Here is an 18,223-nt window from a genome sequence, read left to right as displayed (position 1 = left end):
GAAAAGGTGTACAGGAAACCTCGTTCTCATGGTCGATCTGGTGGTAATCGGTCTTTCGGTGCAGTGGTCTTGGTAGCGGCGGCGGAGAGATGCGATAATGGCACTGTATGACTGCCGACAACGACGCTCCTCTCATTTAGGGAAATAAGGGATTTGAATGAAGTCAATCCTTAACCGGTATGCTTTGCATTTGTTGATAATATTTAAGTTTGTTTAATTGCTCCATTATTTGAGGAATGATTATATATATATCTTTATATTATTTTTTTTCTTCATTGTCGTGGTGATGGAGGTTATTGTTTATGATTTTGGATTAATTGAGCTCGTCACTGACGATCCTATTATCTAATTGCTTGGGTAATGTAACTAAGCAACATCTGAAGGCAGCTATTAAAATAAGATAGTGTCGAACTAATATAATAACGTATTTGCAAAGGAGTTAGGAAAACACACTGTAATGAACGACAATCACACAGCTCTATATGCCTAATTTAGAGTAGGTAAGTTCGAGAAGACCTCTTTGGCTCTTTGTACACTATATTCTTGGTATGGCCTTTGTGTGTTTGTGTAGAGTCGTCAATGAAGAACCGTAATCCTCTCGGAGATGTTCTCGAGGCAGCTACATATAATCGCAAATTCTTATTTGCGACGGGTACTATTCGTCTCAAATAAGAGACGGGCCAAATGTGACCATTTTATGAGAAAATGTGACCATTTTTTCATAGGTAACATTTTATGAACAGTTTATGAGTGGTTACGTTTTATCAAAAAGTGGTCACATTTGACCGTCTCTTATTTGTGACCGTCACAAGGGAGAATTGTTGACATATAATTGTCCATGACAAAAAAACCGGCTTAGGTAAGTACACCCCCACACTAGATAGAGATTGACCTTGACTCTTGTTTATAGTCATTGCATAACATGGCTTTAGCGGATATTGTCTTCTCTTTAAAACGAAGGGTATCTTAGAATCCGTGGATGTCATCACTATCCTTGGAATTAAGACCAGTGTCCCAATGTTAGAGCCTGTTATGATTCTTGCTTCTACTATGAATTTTCCCGTCCGTGTAATTACCAGACGTGTACCATTACATAGTCCTTGCGACGGATTGATATTCCGTAATAGCATCACTGGCATCCCCCTTTTTAATTTGAGCTCATGATTTGGTAAACCTTGTAGATGCAAGCTATTCAAATATTATGTCGGATAAGCCGTAAACTATTCGTCACTATCCATTGAAGAAGCACAGGTCTCGTCACAACTCTTGTATATATCATATTTTCCTGGGATTAGATTAGTCATGTAGTCATTTACTATGTCTGCTGTCTCATTCAGAGGTAAGAATCGCCCTTGTCCGTAGGTAATCATCATCTTGACTGTTAAGTGGGAATTGTGGGTAAATCTCATTTACCACATCTTTCACTTCAACTAGCCCTCCGCTATGCAGGTACTCCGGTGGTATACGTATCCACGTAGCCTCATCCTCTTCACCTTCCCTTTCCGCCTTCAACGTTCCGTCACCCATAGCTAACAACCATTCATTAAACCTCTTGTTCTCTTCTGATGAATCTGTGTTACGTACCCTCATACTTGTTCTTAGAAGAAACACGGTACATGACTTCCAGATGTACGACCTGTTTATCGACGCTCGGACTATATCTTGTCTACCCCCTTTTGCACTATCGGTAAAACTTGTCTAAAATCACAACCAAGTACGACCGCTACTCCCCCGAACAGCTTTGTAGCTGCGTCAGGGTTCTTATAACTTAATATATCCCTCATTGTACGGTCAACTGCTTCAAAAACGTGCCCGTGGTCCATTGGCGCCTCATCCCATATTATTAGAGAAGTTTGCCTTAGTAGATCGGCTAGTTGGCTATTTTGTTTAACATTGCATGTGGACTCCTCAAACATTTCGATTGGGATGTCAAATCGACTATGTGCTGTTCTTCCTCCCGATAGCAGCAAGGCGGCAATACCTGCAATTAGTGAACATAGTATTTTAAATATGGACTATGTAGACCTGATTGTATGATCTTCAAGAGAGACATTGCTGTTATAAGGCAAGTAATTACCTGAAGATGCTACATTGAGCACAATCTTGCCCTCAGCTCGTAGCCTTGCTGAGATGGTCCCGTATAAAAATGTCTTCCCAGTCCCTCCGTGTCCATATACGAAGATAAGCTTTTCTGTTTTCTGTTCCACAGCTTTTATTACCTCTTCAAACACATCTGCATTGGTATCGGTAAAACAGAATTGCGTAACTATATTATTTATAAAATTCATCGCTGAATAAATCCAACTTGACTCCTTGGAAGTCGTTTAAGCTTACATAGTTGCTCTTTATTTAGTTGCTTTACTCTCGACATCCATTGCTCTTGTTGTTGTTGTTGTTGTTGTTGTTTGTCATACATCTTTTCACCCCTGATTAGTTTGTTCTCCATTCCTGCGATGTCTTCTTCCTTCGGTTGAGGCATATCCCGTACATCTTTCAATCGTTTTCCATACGTCATGACTATTTTATCTAGCTCGATCAGTGTGTATGTTATCCTTGCTTCATCAGTTAGTATCAGCATCGGGTCCCCAAACATCTTTCTTTTCTTCCTTTCAATGTCCTCGGACATTATGAGATAGTTAGATTCCCATAGTTTATTGACATCTGTGACCTCACAAAACAAAACCATCGTGATGAATAATTCCCTAAGTTGCGACGGCATTGCCCACTTATTTGCTTCCCTCATTGCGTCATCCCACTCTTTGTCATTATTTAAAAGCCCACGAGCGTAACACGCGTCCTTGAACATAGGATATAGTGTATGACCGATGGTTCGTAAATCCTCAAAGCTTTGTGCTCCCTTTACAATGTTTAATAGAAGTCGAAGGTAGTATCTTTCACCTGCAGTGGGGTGGACATAGGCCATTCTTCCTATGCACATCCCTTGCTTTCGCTTATGCCATCCGTCACCCCAAACATACTGAGTTGGGAATTCTGCATAGGTTAGGGTCCTTACATATTGGCATTCAGCATTTTTTTTCATCCATGCAGTTAACATTGTGTCAGCGTTGCTCTTTTTATCAATCACCACTTGAAGTACGTCATGATCCATTATTATCACTGCTTGTTCACCTTTCAGGTGCACAGGAATCCTCATCACTGCTGGGTATCGTTCCTGAATCTCAAATTCAAAAATTCTCCAAGCAGCCTCTGACGCAGAGAGGTACCTGCAATCCAGGTATGCTTTCACCTCATCTTGAGAATCATCTTTAATCATGAAAGTTGCCTTATCTGGGCCCTTGGAAATGTACTTGAAGAGATACTTTATTGCTTTGGCAGTGTGACACCATTCCACATTGATGTGGGCATCAAACATCAGCAATAGTCCTGGGTTATAAGGTACTATGGACCGGTCACCTTTTTTAATAAACCTACATATAAAAGGCAAATGGTGAACAAATTGAGTCCCTCCGATTATCCGTTTTCAATTAATGACATTAGAGATACCGTCTTAAGTTCCATTTCTAGGTATATTAGTAAACCTTTTCGCTACTGAACCAGGTATTATTAAGGATTAATAGAAGTTAATTGCCCTTGTAAGTACCTGTTGTTTTGTGGTCGTCGATATAATGGGTAACCATTGTTATCCAGTGTTGTGTCCTCGTTGAATGATTTGAGGTAATTCTTGCTACACTTGTCGTTTACCATACACGGGCATCTGGGATTGGCCTTGCTGCATGGACCATGTATCATAAACTTTGAAACAGCTTCATATAATTGAGGGTGTTTCGTGCTATCTGGTATCTCTGCATGAATGATATTGTCAATGAACTCGGTATTGAACTCAACGCCGTCTCTTTTCAACCATAGTAGGATATGAGCATGTGGTAAACCTTGTTGGGAAATGTGTCCTCAACAATAGTGCGATCACATGATTTAAATATCATTATTAAATCTCATTTTAAAGAATACAATTGGGAAGTAATTTTGTTACTGTCAACTGGTCAACATATATCGGTAATGATTGGCTGACTAGAGTTTGACATTACTGTCGTGTGACGGTGGTGATCAGTTGACCCCCTAGGTCATACCTAAAGGGCAGTATACTTAATTGATTATTTAATTAATCGTATAACGTTACGAGTTGATTAAATTACTTGAAAAATTGACGGGCGATTTTGGAAGTAAAATTTACGTATCAAATTGAAATGTGATTAAATGAGATACGGTCTGAGTAATCAAATTATATCATTACTCGGATGAAATTATTGTTTAAAGAAACAATTGAATTGAATGAATTATTATAAATACAAACTGTTGTGATTTATAAAGTGGTAAAATATTCTGGTACGAGTAATTGTGAAATTACTAAGTCAATTTTGTATGTGACGTATTTTTGATAATACGTTGATTTTTAATATGTTAAAAATTACATAACAAATATATGTGACATGTGACATGTAACATATAGACAATTGACAAAAATAATATGGACACCATGTTATGTAAAGTGCCGAAAATAAGAGGGGAATGGACTTAATATTGTGTTTATATTTTAAATAAGAAAACATAATGATTATAAAGTGATCTAGCCATGCAAGCCTATGAACATTGTTAAGAGCAACAATTTCATGCATTGGCTCTTTCCTTCCTCCACTCCCACCGGTTTTGGGAAGTAAAAACACTTGAGTTTGTTTTTCTTATTTTGCCTAATATTCACTAAGAGGTAGTGCATGCTCATTAATTCTTTTACTCATCAAAATATAAGATTTCTAGAGAGACAAAAACTCTCTCTTCTTCTTCTCTCCCACATAGCCGAAATTATTAAGGGTATATAATAATTTTGGGTCTTTTTCTACTAGATTAATATTATACTAGTATTTATAATATTAATTAGATTAAGTGTTAAGCCTTGGGTATAAAGCTTGGGGAGAGATCTTATACTTAGATCTTTGTTCTTCCATTGGAAAAGCTCAAGAACAAGAAGAGAAAGGTGATCTCTCTTGTGCCCAATATAGCCGAAATATTGAATGTAAGGACATGTTTTCTCCTCTTTTATATTATTGTTTGCATGCATAAAATCCGTTTTATTTTATGACAAATTAATTAGACATATATGAGTATGTTAATATGTATATGAATCTACATTTCCTTCAATCGGTATCAAGAGCCACGGTTGTTTGCATGCAAATTGGTTAAAAGTTTTTCCGAGTTATATGAATAACAAAATAAAACTTGTAAAATTTGTGTTATTATGATATATCACGAAATTATTACATGCATGTTAATATTTCTGATCCTAAAATGTTTTAGGATATTTTGGTTAATTTTTCGGATTTTTATTGTTCATAATTTACAATAATGGCATTTAAATGTGATTTTATGAATAAAAATGTCATTTTTGGTCGAAAATTAGCTATACTTCGAATTTTAAGTTGATCTTTGGATATGTTATCACATATATTATTTTGAGATAACCTGTAATTTTTCATAATTTTTGCACTTGTTATGCTCGAAAAATGAATTTTTCATTATTAAATATGGATTTAAGAGAAAAATAGGTTAATATGAGTTAAATTTCGAATCTGGTCATAGAAAATTAATATGTTGTCACATGCAATTTTACAAAATGTGTGTAAAATAATTGGCTATAAAGAAGTCTTTTAGCATGATTTATGAATTTTTGAAGAAAAATTAGCATAAATAGTGACATTATTAGTGTAAAATTAATAAAACATAATCTATGACTTAGGAAAAACGTCTAATGTTGCATTTTATTGTATTTTTCAGATCTAAAATTGAAAAGTTAATGAAAATAATTTTTTCCATGTTTTTATGATTATTTTATTAAATATCGATAAACCGCAACATTGTTTTTTCCGGAAATTTTTCGAAATTTTTAACCTAAGATTTTGAACATTATGAGTGTCATGGAATTTTTCCAGAATGTTCATGAATTTAAATTTCAAATTTTGAATTTATTTGAAATTTTTGGATTTATTTGAAGTTTAATAGCTTATTTTTGTAATTTTGGTCCATTTATGAACAATTTTGTAAATAAAAGTTAATTATGGTCAAAATTATTAGTGAAGACTATATTTTGAGTCCTAAGAGGTTAGGGTAATTAACTTATGCATAAATATGAGTTTATGTATTTTTGTGATTATAAAATGTTGAAATCACGCAAATCCGTAAAAACCGAGTAATATATGATATTGGCTAATTAAAGGCGATTTAGCATAAAAATTGAGCATGTTCATACATATTATAATGCTGCATTTTTCTTTATAATTGTCATAATTTTAATTTATGTAATTTTGAATTATGTAATTTTACTTAGTATGGCCTTAGATTTTAATTGATATTTCCCGAAATGTATGGGAATATCGATTCGGTTGTAATTTTTATTGTGATCTCGTATCACCGTTTTGTAATTTAATAGATTTATTTTATTTTAATTAAAAATGTATAATAGGAAATTATGTAATTTATTATGTAATTTTATTCATTCCGGAGTTCCAAAAGACGGATTACTTCAAGAATGGCGATTCATAAAGACGGTGTTACCTCGAGATGCGTGCCACAACCGAAGTTCAAGGGACCAATGGAGTTGGTTTCCGAATATGTAATAGATTAATAGTTTTTCTATTTTAGGAAAGGCCATACTAGGATTTATTTACTTTTATGCTTGCATTTTATTTTATGTCACATGCATCGCTAAATCGCCATAACTAAACATGCATTGTTATTTTATCGAGTTTATCGACCGTGTCAATTAGAATTATCGTAGTTCACCGCTTTAGTTCACTTAAAACGTGATAGATAATAAATTGACATGACCTCTCGCTAAAACTATCAATTGAGACATAGCCTTACCAAATAGTAGAAACCATGAAAACCTATTTCGCGAGGGAGTGCACTCGGCTACCCCGGGGTACAAACCTTGTTACGTAGGGGAAGTGGGTGATAAATGTCTAATCCACCGAATTCATGTTGATGAGGGTTTCATCGGCTACCCCGTGCCTAAGTTAATGTGAGTTTGGACAATGGACACATTTATTCGAAATTTGGATTGAACTCAACAAAAGTAATTGATAAGGGTTTCATCGGCTACCCCGTGCCCTTGTTGATGTGTTTTGGGCTATAGATAAATATTAGAGTAATTTTATCGACCGAGAGTTCTAAAAGTAGAATCGATTAAAGAGTTAATCCACCGAGTTATATTGATAAGGGTTTCATCGGCTACCCTGTGCCCAAGTTAATATGAATTTGGATCTTGGAATCATTTATCATAGTTGGGTAGAGGTCACTATGTAAATGCTATACTTGTTTACAAGTATTAATATAACGATGAATGTTAAGTTTTCCTCTATTCCGTTATCACATTGTTCTATTTCTTTACCACTATTCATATACGATATCATTTCGTTTTTGATTCAAATCTCCATTAAAATATCGTAACTAAAGACAAATATGAGTTTGCTTCTAAAACCTCAAATGAACCATTGCTAAGGATCTCTTGAAAGGAGTATAGATTAATGTTATTCATTATCAAACAGGTTTTTGATTCTAGACTAACACATCTACTTACAATGGATTATGTTTCATATACTTAAATGAATTAAGTACCTTGAAGCGATAAATTATTTTGGTAATTAGTTTTGTCGAATTAAGTAATTGACCAAAATAACGCAACCACTTCAATGAAAGTTTTTAAGACTAAAACGAACAAATGAAGAGTAATCTTCATGAATTCAATTTTGCTTCTCAAAGCAAAGACTCATTGAAATGAGTGGGAGCATTCTCTTAAACCGTTAAGATGAGGACGAGGTTCAAGAAGTAAAGATTATAATGGAATTGATACTAGGTAATGTTAAAGGTAAAGTTGTTGAGAATGACGATACTAAACCTATCAATCCCGACCGATATAGTTTCCATTGTCTTAAATGTTGGACACGAGAAAGGAAACTACCCCAAATTATTGAAGAATCAACAAGTTAGTTGTGGGACATCTAATGGGACCTTCTTCTTTAAATGTTTATTTGATTAAACATAAAATTTTGCTAATACTACTTAAATCAATATTAGAAACCAATGGAGGTTTTCATCATTGTACTTGATACATAGGATGATTAGAATATGACGACTAGCAACAATGAAGTTGAGAGATAGAGTAATTGTGTACTCAATCTAGTTTTTGGATTTAAAGTGGTACTTAATTGTGACTATTAAGTGCATAAACTCTAAATAAGAATATAAACTTGTTAAGAGACAAAAGAGGTTTTCACTTTTGTGACCCTATACACCACGATTTGATGAATGGCTAGCCCATTATCAAGGTGATTATATTCTAAACCAAACTAGAATGACATATCATGTAGATGATGTAAGATTCAAATTGGTAACCCAAGATTAAACCTTAAATTTTGGAATGATGAACGCAAAGAGTTATCAAGTACTCTTGAAACCATTAGATCGTTAATGGTATATGCGTATCTTGTATTCAAAGCAAGATGTCTCGTGCCTTTTGGTTGAAAAGGAGATCGAGGTTGTAAATCATTGATCCAAAATAGGTTGATCATTTTCTTTTACCAACGATTTAAGTTGACACTAGTGTGTTCACTTAATAAGGTAAATAGACAAAACTTTGAAGAAGTTCAAAAGTTCAAGGAATCACGATTTAGTCGTGATGGGATTATCAAAGTGAAGACTTTGATATAAGCCAAAGGAAATGTGATATAGTATCACAAGTTAATCTCTCTTAACACGCATTATGGGATAATGTATGATTGGAAAAGAATTCAAACGCTATTCGATAAGGTTTGGACTTTGATCAAGTTACTTTGAGTTACTTGATCCTTTTGGGGATTTTATCATTTTGTCTAGATTATTTTTCCACTAAATCGAATCATATGTGATATGAAATGGTAAGGGTACCATGTTTGTAAGTTTTCACAAGAAACAAATGCTCATTTTTCCCTCTTAAATTATCACGAGTACGACGGGTTTGCGGCTCGTGAAGCTGTCTTTCTAAAATACAAGTTTATTTTTAGAAGACAGAGTGGGAGAAATTATTCAAGAGCCACAAAGAATGCCACAGAGAATGTTATGTCGCAAGACAGAGAATGTTATGTCGCAAGAAACTGGTCTTTCTTGGCTACATGAGACGTTTTGTGTAAGACATTGTTTCTTTAAAACCTAGGAGGTTAAATTCGTCACTTGTTAAAAATGATGAATTCATGCTACTTTTAAGAAAGTAAAGAGCTTATAACTTACAAAAGAAATTGTTTGATTCAAGTTGATTACTTCTAGAAAGTAATGAACGTATGACTTACATAAGAGTGTTTAAAGTCACAACTCAATACAAGGCTTAGAGCCATGAAAATCCGAAACAAAAGGCTTGATTAGTGACAAAGAGTTTTGCACTAATAAAGAGATATTTCAAAGCAAGATTGGTTGCAAAGGGTTTTGCACTAATTGAAATGCTTAAGTCTATTTGGATCTTCTTAGGGATTGTGTTTCATTATGAAGTTATGAAATACATAGCAAGTGAATCTAAAACCCACTTCTTCAATAGAAGGAATGTATTCAATACATGTCTTGAGTTTAGTAGATTCTTGCAATCCTAAGATAATGTGAAACTTAAGAGAGGGTCTTAAGTAGAACATCAATGAGTTAGAATCAACATTTTGATCATGTGATAAAACATTTCTCGATAAGTCGAGAAGTTGTGTTTATACATGGAGTTTAGTGGGAGTTACGGAAATTTTAATTAGTCCGATATGTGGATGACATATTGATCATTAGGAATGATTTAAGTCTTTTGGAGTATTACAATACATCTTTAATATCCAGATTTATGAAGATAAATCCACGTGATATTAGCGTCAATAAGAAGTCTTATGTTGATAAGATTCATGACTAGTTCAATTAAATTGAACATATTTGATTGATTTCATTTGCTTCATTTTGCCGAATCAATTAAAAAGAAATGATGTATAACACTTCATATGCTTTGAGTATGATGAACTGTTTTCAAAATCGAATTTAAGTAATCTTTACCTAATATATAAAGATTACCCTTAAGTGCTTGCAGAAGCATTAAGAAAGTAAAGCAGAGTGTTTATGATGCAATTTTGTGTAAGGGTGTTACACAAGTGACAATTGACAATTGAGGTTGCGCATGGTTTCCGACAAAACCATAATCAAAACACATTAGGATGGTTAAGATACCATTGTGGCTATGATAATTAAGAAGTAGATTTTCTAGAATCGTTCTAGGCAATAAAGAACAATGAGAGATATTTATAACGGAAATTGAGTACACTTGCGATCATGAGATGTGCAAGAGGGATGAGTCCCGCACACTGTGAAGACAGTGGGAGCTATTCTTAGGCTAGAGGGCCTATGTCTTGATTGGATCTCGACACGTACTCAGAAAGTTTTGTAATGCAAATGTATACATTACAAAGGAAAACGAGTATGTAGTAAGGTTGAGTAAGGTACAAGAAGTTGATAAAACCTACTAACCAAAGCCTTCTCAAAGGCTAAACATGATGAGTCATGTCATTTCAATTGAATTGAAATGAACAACTACGTACAAGATCAAATTAGATTATAGAATATGAAATAGTAATCAAGCATTGACTGTTCATATGTGATAATCACATTTGTCGTTCGAGTTTTATTTTAAAACTCTTTTATTATACTTTGTTACATCCAAACGGGTTGTGGAGACAATTGAACCCCGTTAAAGTGAACACGGATTAACATTGTATTTGCCCATAGTTACTTGTATGAGGTGGCGTCTCGAAGTAACTAGAGTGTGATGCGATTGATGGCAAGTTCAAGTGCCATAGAGTCATGTGAGATGACTAGTCGATCACATAGGCAGACTGTTAGGAACGTTTTGTCGGGCCTTATGACCGCTTATAGAGTTCTGGCAAATTTATATAGCCTGGTCGTGGCAAGAGCTGCTATAGTATTCAAATGAGTCGATTCTTTTGACTAAAGACTATTCACCTAAGATGGCTCGTTTGATTAACTTTGATTTGTGTTACTACGACCTTCGTAAATGGGGTCAAATGGGCATATTTTGGGTTATGATGGCTGTGGCTAGTCAAAGGGAATGAGTGCGATAGGAATTGTCCATCCCCTTGTCAGGGTTAAAACAATATCTCGGGGCCACTCGAGGAGTAATGAATCGAAATGCGTGGCCACGCTCGGAAAGTATCTATGATAGATAAGTCCGGTCAATCGGTTATTCTCCAGATCGAGGAAACCACTCTCGATATGATCACTTGCAAGTACGACACGAAAGACACCTTGCATTGAGTGGGAGATAGTAATAGGACAAGAGAATTGGTGACGCACACTTGTCGAGGACAAGTGGGAGATTGTTGGGAAATGTGTCCTCAACAATAGTGCGATCACATGATTTAAATATCATTATTAAATCTCATTTTAAAGAATACAATTGGGAAGTAATTTTGTTCTTGTCAATCGGTCAACATATATCGGTAATGATTGGGTGACTAGAGTTTGACATTACTTTCGTCGTGTGACGGTGGTGATCGTTGACCCCTAGGTCATACCTAAAGGGCAATATACTTAATTGATTATTTAATTAATCGTATAACGTTACGAGTTGATTAAATTACTTGAAAAATTGACGGGCGATTTTGGAAGTAAAATTTACGTATCAAATTGAAATGTGATTAAATGAGATACGGTCTGAGTAATCAAATTATATCATTACTCGGATGAAATTATTGTTTAAAGAAACAATTGAATTGAATGAATTATTATAAATACAAACTGTTGTGATTTATAAAGTGGTAAAATATTCTGGTACGAGTAATTGTGAAATTACTAAGTCAATTTTGTATGTGACGTATTTTTGATAATACGTTGATTTTTAATATGTTAAAAATTACATAACAAATATATGTGACATGTGACATGTAACATATAGACAATTGACAAAAATAATATGGACACCATGTTATGTAAAGTGCCGAAAATAAGAGGGGAATGGACTTAATATTGTGTTTATATTTTAAATAAGAAAACATAATGATTATAAAGTGATCTAGCCATGCAAGCCTATGAACATTGTTAAGAGCAACAATTTCATGCATTGGCTCTTTCCTTCCTCCACTCCCACCGGTTTTGGGAAGTAAAAACACTTGAGTTTGTTTTTCTTATTTTGCCTAATATTCACTAAGAGGTAGTGCATGCTCATTAATTCTTTTACTCATCAAAATATAAGATTTCTAGAGAGACAAAAACTCTCTCTTCTTCTTCTCTCCCACATAGCCGAAATTATTAAGGGTATATAATAATTTTGGGTCTTTTTCTACTAGATTAATATTATACTAGTATTTATAATATTAATTAGATTAAGTGTTAAGCCTTGGGTATAAAGCTTGGGGAGAGATCTTATACTTAGATCTTTGTTCTTCCATTGGAAAAGCTCAAGAACAAGAAGAGAAAGGTGATCTCTCTTGTGCCCAATATAGCCGAAATATTGAATGTAAGGACATGTTTTCTCCTCTTTTATATTATTGTTTGCATGCATAAAATCCGTTTTATTTTATGACAAATTAATTAGACATATATGAGTATGTTAATATGTATATGAATCTACATTTCCTTCAAACCTCTCTTCTGAAACTCAATTGTATAGACATCTGCAAATATCAACCATGTTACATGACTACTAATTTATCGTGAAAGTGGTTTTTATGGAAAAGTATATAATACTGTTACCTGCTATAGTTGCACCAAAGTATTCATCTTTCTTTAAACAATGCATTAGCTGTTTTAGCTTCAACCTGAACACCCTAGCTACAATGTCCGGTCTGTCTTCCACTTTTTGTCCAGGAATGAGCTGTAACATAGCTTCTATCTCTGGCCACTTTGGGTTAGCTGTAAATGTTATGAATAAATGGGGATTCCCAAACCATCTGCAGATAGCCATCGCGTCCTGATAAGTGATAACATTGTTGCATATATCTTGGTCCTCCGGTAAAAGAAGGTGGCAAATATACTCTTTTCCCGACCGCATAACCCATACAATCACCCTTAGCCACTGCATCACACACGTTGTTAAGCATGTCACATCGGAACTTATCTTGGTTATTTTTAATGTACCATAACCTTTCAGACTCAATGGCACAACAACTATCTTCTAAAAATTGCTGGAATAACCTTCCCCCACATAATAGAGTGGAACCTTCCGAATTCCTCAGTTGCACCCTGTATGCATAGTACTCTCTCATGGTTACATTCTTTCTTTTTCCTCCTTGACCCTGATCAATGTAAGGGATCTCTGTATGGTAACTATCCTCGCCATAGGGGAATAACAATGGATATTGTAGGGCCATGTAAGATGGATGTAGCTCGTTGATCCTCTGCGTAATTCTACCTTTCCGTCTCTGCAACATATGATAAATCTTGTATTATATCTATTACTGGTTTTTTTTCAGTCGCTCGTCGAACCACATTAATGCCTTAGACTTTGGACATTCATACTCAGGGTCCCCCAAATATAGATATTCAAACTTTCTCTTCCTTGTACCTGGAACGAAAAGTAACAATAGCCTTAATAATATAGTCTTAATAGTTCCTAGATTGAATTCTTGGTGTCCCAACTCCCAGTAATGTCCTAGTGACGTAATTATTATAAGGAAAAATTACAAATAACCACCACGTATTTACGTATTTTTACAAATTACCACCACGTATTTGCATTTTTACAAATAACCCCCACACTTTCACGTATACTCCCCAATCACCACCGTATATTTGACCCGAGACTCATTTTTTCATATTTTCCGTCTTATTAAGTACGATTTACGTTAAATACCAAGATTACCCCTTCCCTACAAAAATGATTATACTCCCTTAATTATTTCCCACAAACCCTAAATCCCCAATTCCCTGAATCCGATTACATCATCAATTTCTCATAATCAAGTTCGATCAATTTCCAAACTCACTAAATCTTTCTTCCTCCATCAGTATTAGGCAACAGGCATCAAACATCCAAAGCACATACTCCGTACTTCTTAACTCCTTTCTGGCTATTTTTCTCCTTTCCCAAATTGTTAGCCCCAAAATATCCAACCCCAAAAATCAATTCAATTGCAATCAAGTTTGTACAATTTTTGGCAGAGCTTTCCTATTCTGAATTTATGTTTGTACAATTGATTTCCGACCCTTTATCCGCTCCACCCGGAGAAAACAACCCAGATTCCGACCCAACAATGTTGCCTTCAACATCGCAGTACACACCCCGACTCATCTTCGCAAACCGCATAACTCCCCGAAGATGACGACGATGGCGGGGTTTTCGACACCGAAAAAAGATCAAATTGCGAAGATGGTCTTAACGAAATAAATTGATCACTTAAAAATAGTCCTATTTGGAGAAAGGTTTCGATTAAAATTCAACATACGTTGAATCAATTGAGTATTAATATTGGTATCAGATGAAGGTTTTGCTATTTTTGATGGATGTTGTTGTTGGTGTATCAATGGAGGTGTGAAGGTTTTCTCCATTGATGAACTAGAGAGAAAGTAGTGAGAAATTTTTGATTAATTGTTGATTAAAAATGATAATAATTTATAGTTGAGATATAATTATGAAGATGTTGTTGAAGACAATGAAGATTGAATTTCCAGAGAAGCATATAGGTTGGATTGATTATTAGGTGAATTTTCAGAAAAACATGAGGGTAATATGGGTATTTCAGATAAATCGTTAATTTAAGAGTCGGAAAATATGAAAAACGAGCCTCGAGTCAAATATACGGTGGTGATTGGGGAGTATACGTGAAAGTGTGGGGGTTATTTGTAAAAACGTAAATACATGGTGGTAATTTGTAAAAATACGCAAACACGTGGTGGTTATTTGTAATTTTTCCTTATTATAATCATAATTAGGTAGGTACCGTTATCCACTAATCCCAAAAGTGCATGAAAAAAATACTTTATGCATAAATATTGAATGAAAACATACTTGTGGAGTATAATTTTTGCATAAAGCCTGCCCAAGCCAACTTTTAACCTTTTTATTTGTGGGTTTTCATGGAGACATGGAGTACAATCCTTTGGAGATATTGTGATTACTCTTAGACTTAAGGGTGAAGTACTTGAATTGCATGATTAGTTGAGACTTGAGGATAAGCCGGAATCCCCTTATCAATCTAGGACACTTGAGTTAGTTGTTGTCACACTAATTCTTATTTTAACACAAATCTAAATTAGTGAGTCGGCTAATTTATTACCAAATTAAAAACAATCATACCTAATCCATTGATGCAAAGTATGTTATCACAACGGTATTTAAGCGTACCTGGGTGTGGAACTGTTGGTTCCTGTGTTGAGGTAGAGGGAATATCTACATCCTGTGTTGCATGGTTGTCTCCCATTCTTCTTTGGTGTGTCTGTTCTATGCGTCTTCGTTTCTGTAGTCTTTCTTGTCTCCTTGATTGGGGATCCATCGTTGATATTAGAACTTTTTGTTGTCTGATTTTCTTAGTTGACCTTTACTATATATATATGAGGAGGATTATGTGTCCTACCATGATCGAAACTGTATAAAATAATACCTTTTTTACTCCGAGGTAGTAAAGGAGACGCTTCTCTAACCTATTCCTATTCATATTAAAGAACCTAATACTTAACCGGTCAGGTATGGTGTAACCTTTTTTTACCCGAGTCCATAATAATAATTATCTGCTAATATTTAGTACATATTAGTATTGTATTCCATTTAGGACGTTTAAGGTGTAATATTTTTAAATAAAGTTCATGATATTAAGTACCATCCATTATTATTAGGTAGCTTTCCATTTCAGTCACTTTGATAGGAACACAATTAATGAGTGTCTTCCACGCAATTCTCTAACTTTGCCTGAATATACTATTTTTTTGGTTAGTTTTTTAAAGGAACCATTTGTCTGAATAGACTACTTTCTATTATACTTTTTACTTTAGCTAACACTCTTATTTTGATCTCCTTGCAGGTCTGTAGACAAAAAGAAAGTAGATCTATAGACAGAAAGAAAGTGAGGGTATCCGACAAATATATAAATTTGCCGATATAGAAAGTAAAAATGGTAATGATTAGTTTCAGTTAAACATTGCCTGATGATGTTGGCTTAATGAGGAACTAATTTGTAACACTCATCCAGAGTTACTTGCAAATAATTTTGGAAAGTCTACCAGCGCTAGAAGTTAACTCCAGTGGAGTTTACACTCAGCAAACTGCAAGATTACAGGAGCTTGTGGACTTTATTCAGTCTCAGGTATTGGCTTCTTCGTAACCTGCACTTCTATGGTTGTATTATTTGTATATTACTGGTATCCCTTGTGCTCTAGCTGTGAATTTAGTGTCTTTAAATGTTCCTAGCTCCGATATTTTTTGTCTCTTCTCCAATCTATGATATGTTTCATTGTATTGCATGAGCTTGCCAAAGTAGAATTAGAAAACCTTGGATAACAAAGTTGAATTAGCTCAAAGCCGAGGGCATTTTAGTCTAATTTTTGTTTGTGTGTATATAGGTTGAAATTTTCAGAGTCCTATTTGATAACTTTTTCTGCCGAGCTAGCACTCTTATTTTGATCTACATGCAGATCTGTATTATTGTTTACAGATCTGTATGCATAATCTGTATGTTTGTGCTGAATTTGTGTGTGGCTTTAACAATTAGCATTTCGTATGAAATAGAAAATAGAATTGGTAATAATACTGAACTTTAACATTATAAAACCAAAGAGAATAACATATTAATAAGTTTTGAAAGAAAAGTGAGTATATCCTACTGATATATAAATAAGCTGAAATAGAAAGAAAAAATAGTAATGATACTGAACTTTAACATTACAAAACTAAAGAGAATAATCAACTAATAAGTTTTGAGAGATATTAACTATATCCTTTTTTGGTGTAAACCGGGGTGTCCACCGTCGACAACAGTGTATAATCCCCTCGCCGCGGGTGCTCTCACGAAGAGGTAAACGGCTGGCCAAAGAGTTTGCTCCATTCCCATAGGCAGGGATCGAACCCCTGACCTCATGGTTAAGGGATGAGGTGAGCAACCACCACACCAAACCCATTTGGTTAGATATTAACTATATCCTAATGATACTAAATCTGATATATTATCGACTATGAGAGTAGTTTATGTTGAAGGCTTCCTGGCTCTGGTCTTCGCATTACCTTTCGTTTTACTGAGTCAAAGGAATAATTAAACAAATCATCAATACCATAACTAGTATAGGAAGATAATAGGAAGATAACACGTAATTGAGTATAAAAATACAAACCTTCTTTTATTTTGTTCTATAAGTAGGGTCTCTTCCTCGCCTGGTTCTGTTGGAAAATGTGTCCTCAACAATAGTGCGATCACATGATTTAATATCATAATTAAATCTCATAATAAGAATACGTAAGGGATGATTCATTTATATAGTCAACTGATCAACATTAATCGGTAACGATTGGCTTGCTAGAGTTTGACGTTACTGTCGTGGGACGGTGGTGGTCAGTTGATCCCTTAAGGTCACACCTAAAGGATGATGCCCTTATCTGTAAAGTTGATTGGTTGTATGATGATACAAGTTAATCAATTCCTTAAAATTGAACAAAATTCAATTTGTGAGAGAGAATATACTTATCTTATTGTAATGGGATTAAATAAGATTTATTTTAGTAATAAAAATGCTTTATTACTAAAATTGCTTATTGTTTGAGAAACGATAGAGATAAAAATGAATGGTTAATTATAATTACAAGATGTTGTGAATTATAATTATATGACCCATTTTATTTATGTGATCAAGTATCACTAGTCAATTTGTTTTATGTAATTTAATTAATTTATAAAATGATATTTATGTGATAAATATTCATTAAATTAATTAATAACATGTAACATACTACATGTGACATATTGTGCGACAATTGACAAATTGACAAAATAAAATGGTAATCCATTTTATGTGTTGGACCGAAATAATGGAGGTGGAAGGTGTTAGTGGGTGATATTATTTTATGTGATAATGTTTAAATAATAACACCTACATAATCTAGCCTTACACTACCTACATTTTGATAAGAGAAAAAGAAAAAGAGAAGATGCTCTTTTGGCCTTATGTTGGCTGGCCATACTACTCTTTTAAGAGTAGTTTTGGCTCTTTCTTTTCACCTTCTTAC

At 34.3% G+C, this 18,223-nt stretch overlaps 2 protein-coding genes across 2 annotated transcripts in view; both read right to left on the bottom strand.

Moving 5' to 3' along the window:
• Nucleotides 1-1,590, bottom strand: part of LOC141654869 (uncharacterized) — a 29,692-nt gene extending 28,102 nt beyond the window's left edge. Inside the window, exon 1 of the mRNA XM_074461983.1 lies at nucleotides 1,414-1,590. Coding sequence (XP_074318084.1) covers nucleotides 1,414-1,590 — 177 coding nt within the window. The remainder of the gene's footprint in view (nucleotides 1-1,413) is intronic.
• A 65-nt stretch (nucleotides 1,591-1,655) lies between these two features.
• LOC141654868 (uncharacterized) lies at nucleotides 1,656-15,506 on the bottom strand. The gene is made up of 8 exons (XM_074461982.1): nucleotides 15,359-15,506; nucleotides 13,512-13,579; nucleotides 13,159-13,436; nucleotides 12,769-12,965; nucleotides 3,602-3,803; nucleotides 2,335-3,428; nucleotides 2,078-2,233; nucleotides 1,656-1,981 (listed from the first exon to the last, which is right to left on the bottom strand). The coding sequence occupies exons 1-8, from the start codon at nucleotides 15,504-15,506 to the stop codon at nucleotides 1,656-1,658; spliced, it is 2,469 nt and encodes an 822-aa protein (XP_074318083.1).
• Between the last annotated feature and the right edge of the window lie 2,717 nt (nucleotides 15,507-18,223).

Source organism: Silene latifolia, chromosome 5 (assembly GCF_048544455.1).
Source record: "Silene latifolia isolate original U9 population chromosome 5, ASM4854445v1, whole genome shotgun sequence".
Classification (NCBI taxonomy): Eukaryota; Viridiplantae; Streptophyta; class Magnoliopsida; order Caryophyllales; family Caryophyllaceae; genus Silene; species Silene latifolia.
Note: the sequence above shows the minus strand (reverse complement) of the source record. Positions and strands in the feature narration are given on the sequence as shown.

Excerpts from the sequence above, each read along its gene's own strand:
- LOC141654868 (XM_074461982.1), bottom strand. The coding sequence starts at position 15,506 with ATGGATCCCCAATCAAGGAGACAAGAAAGACTACAGAAACGAAGACGC. Across the intron at positions 13,580-15,358 it reads ACCAACAGTTCCACACCCAG|GTACAAGGAAGAGAAAGTTT; the intron begins GTACGCTTAAAT and ends TTTTCGTTCCAG. Across the intron at positions 1,982-2,077 it reads GCTCAATGTAGCATCTTCAG|GTATTGCCGCCTTGCTGCTA; the intron begins GTAATTACTTGC and ends CACTAATTGCAG.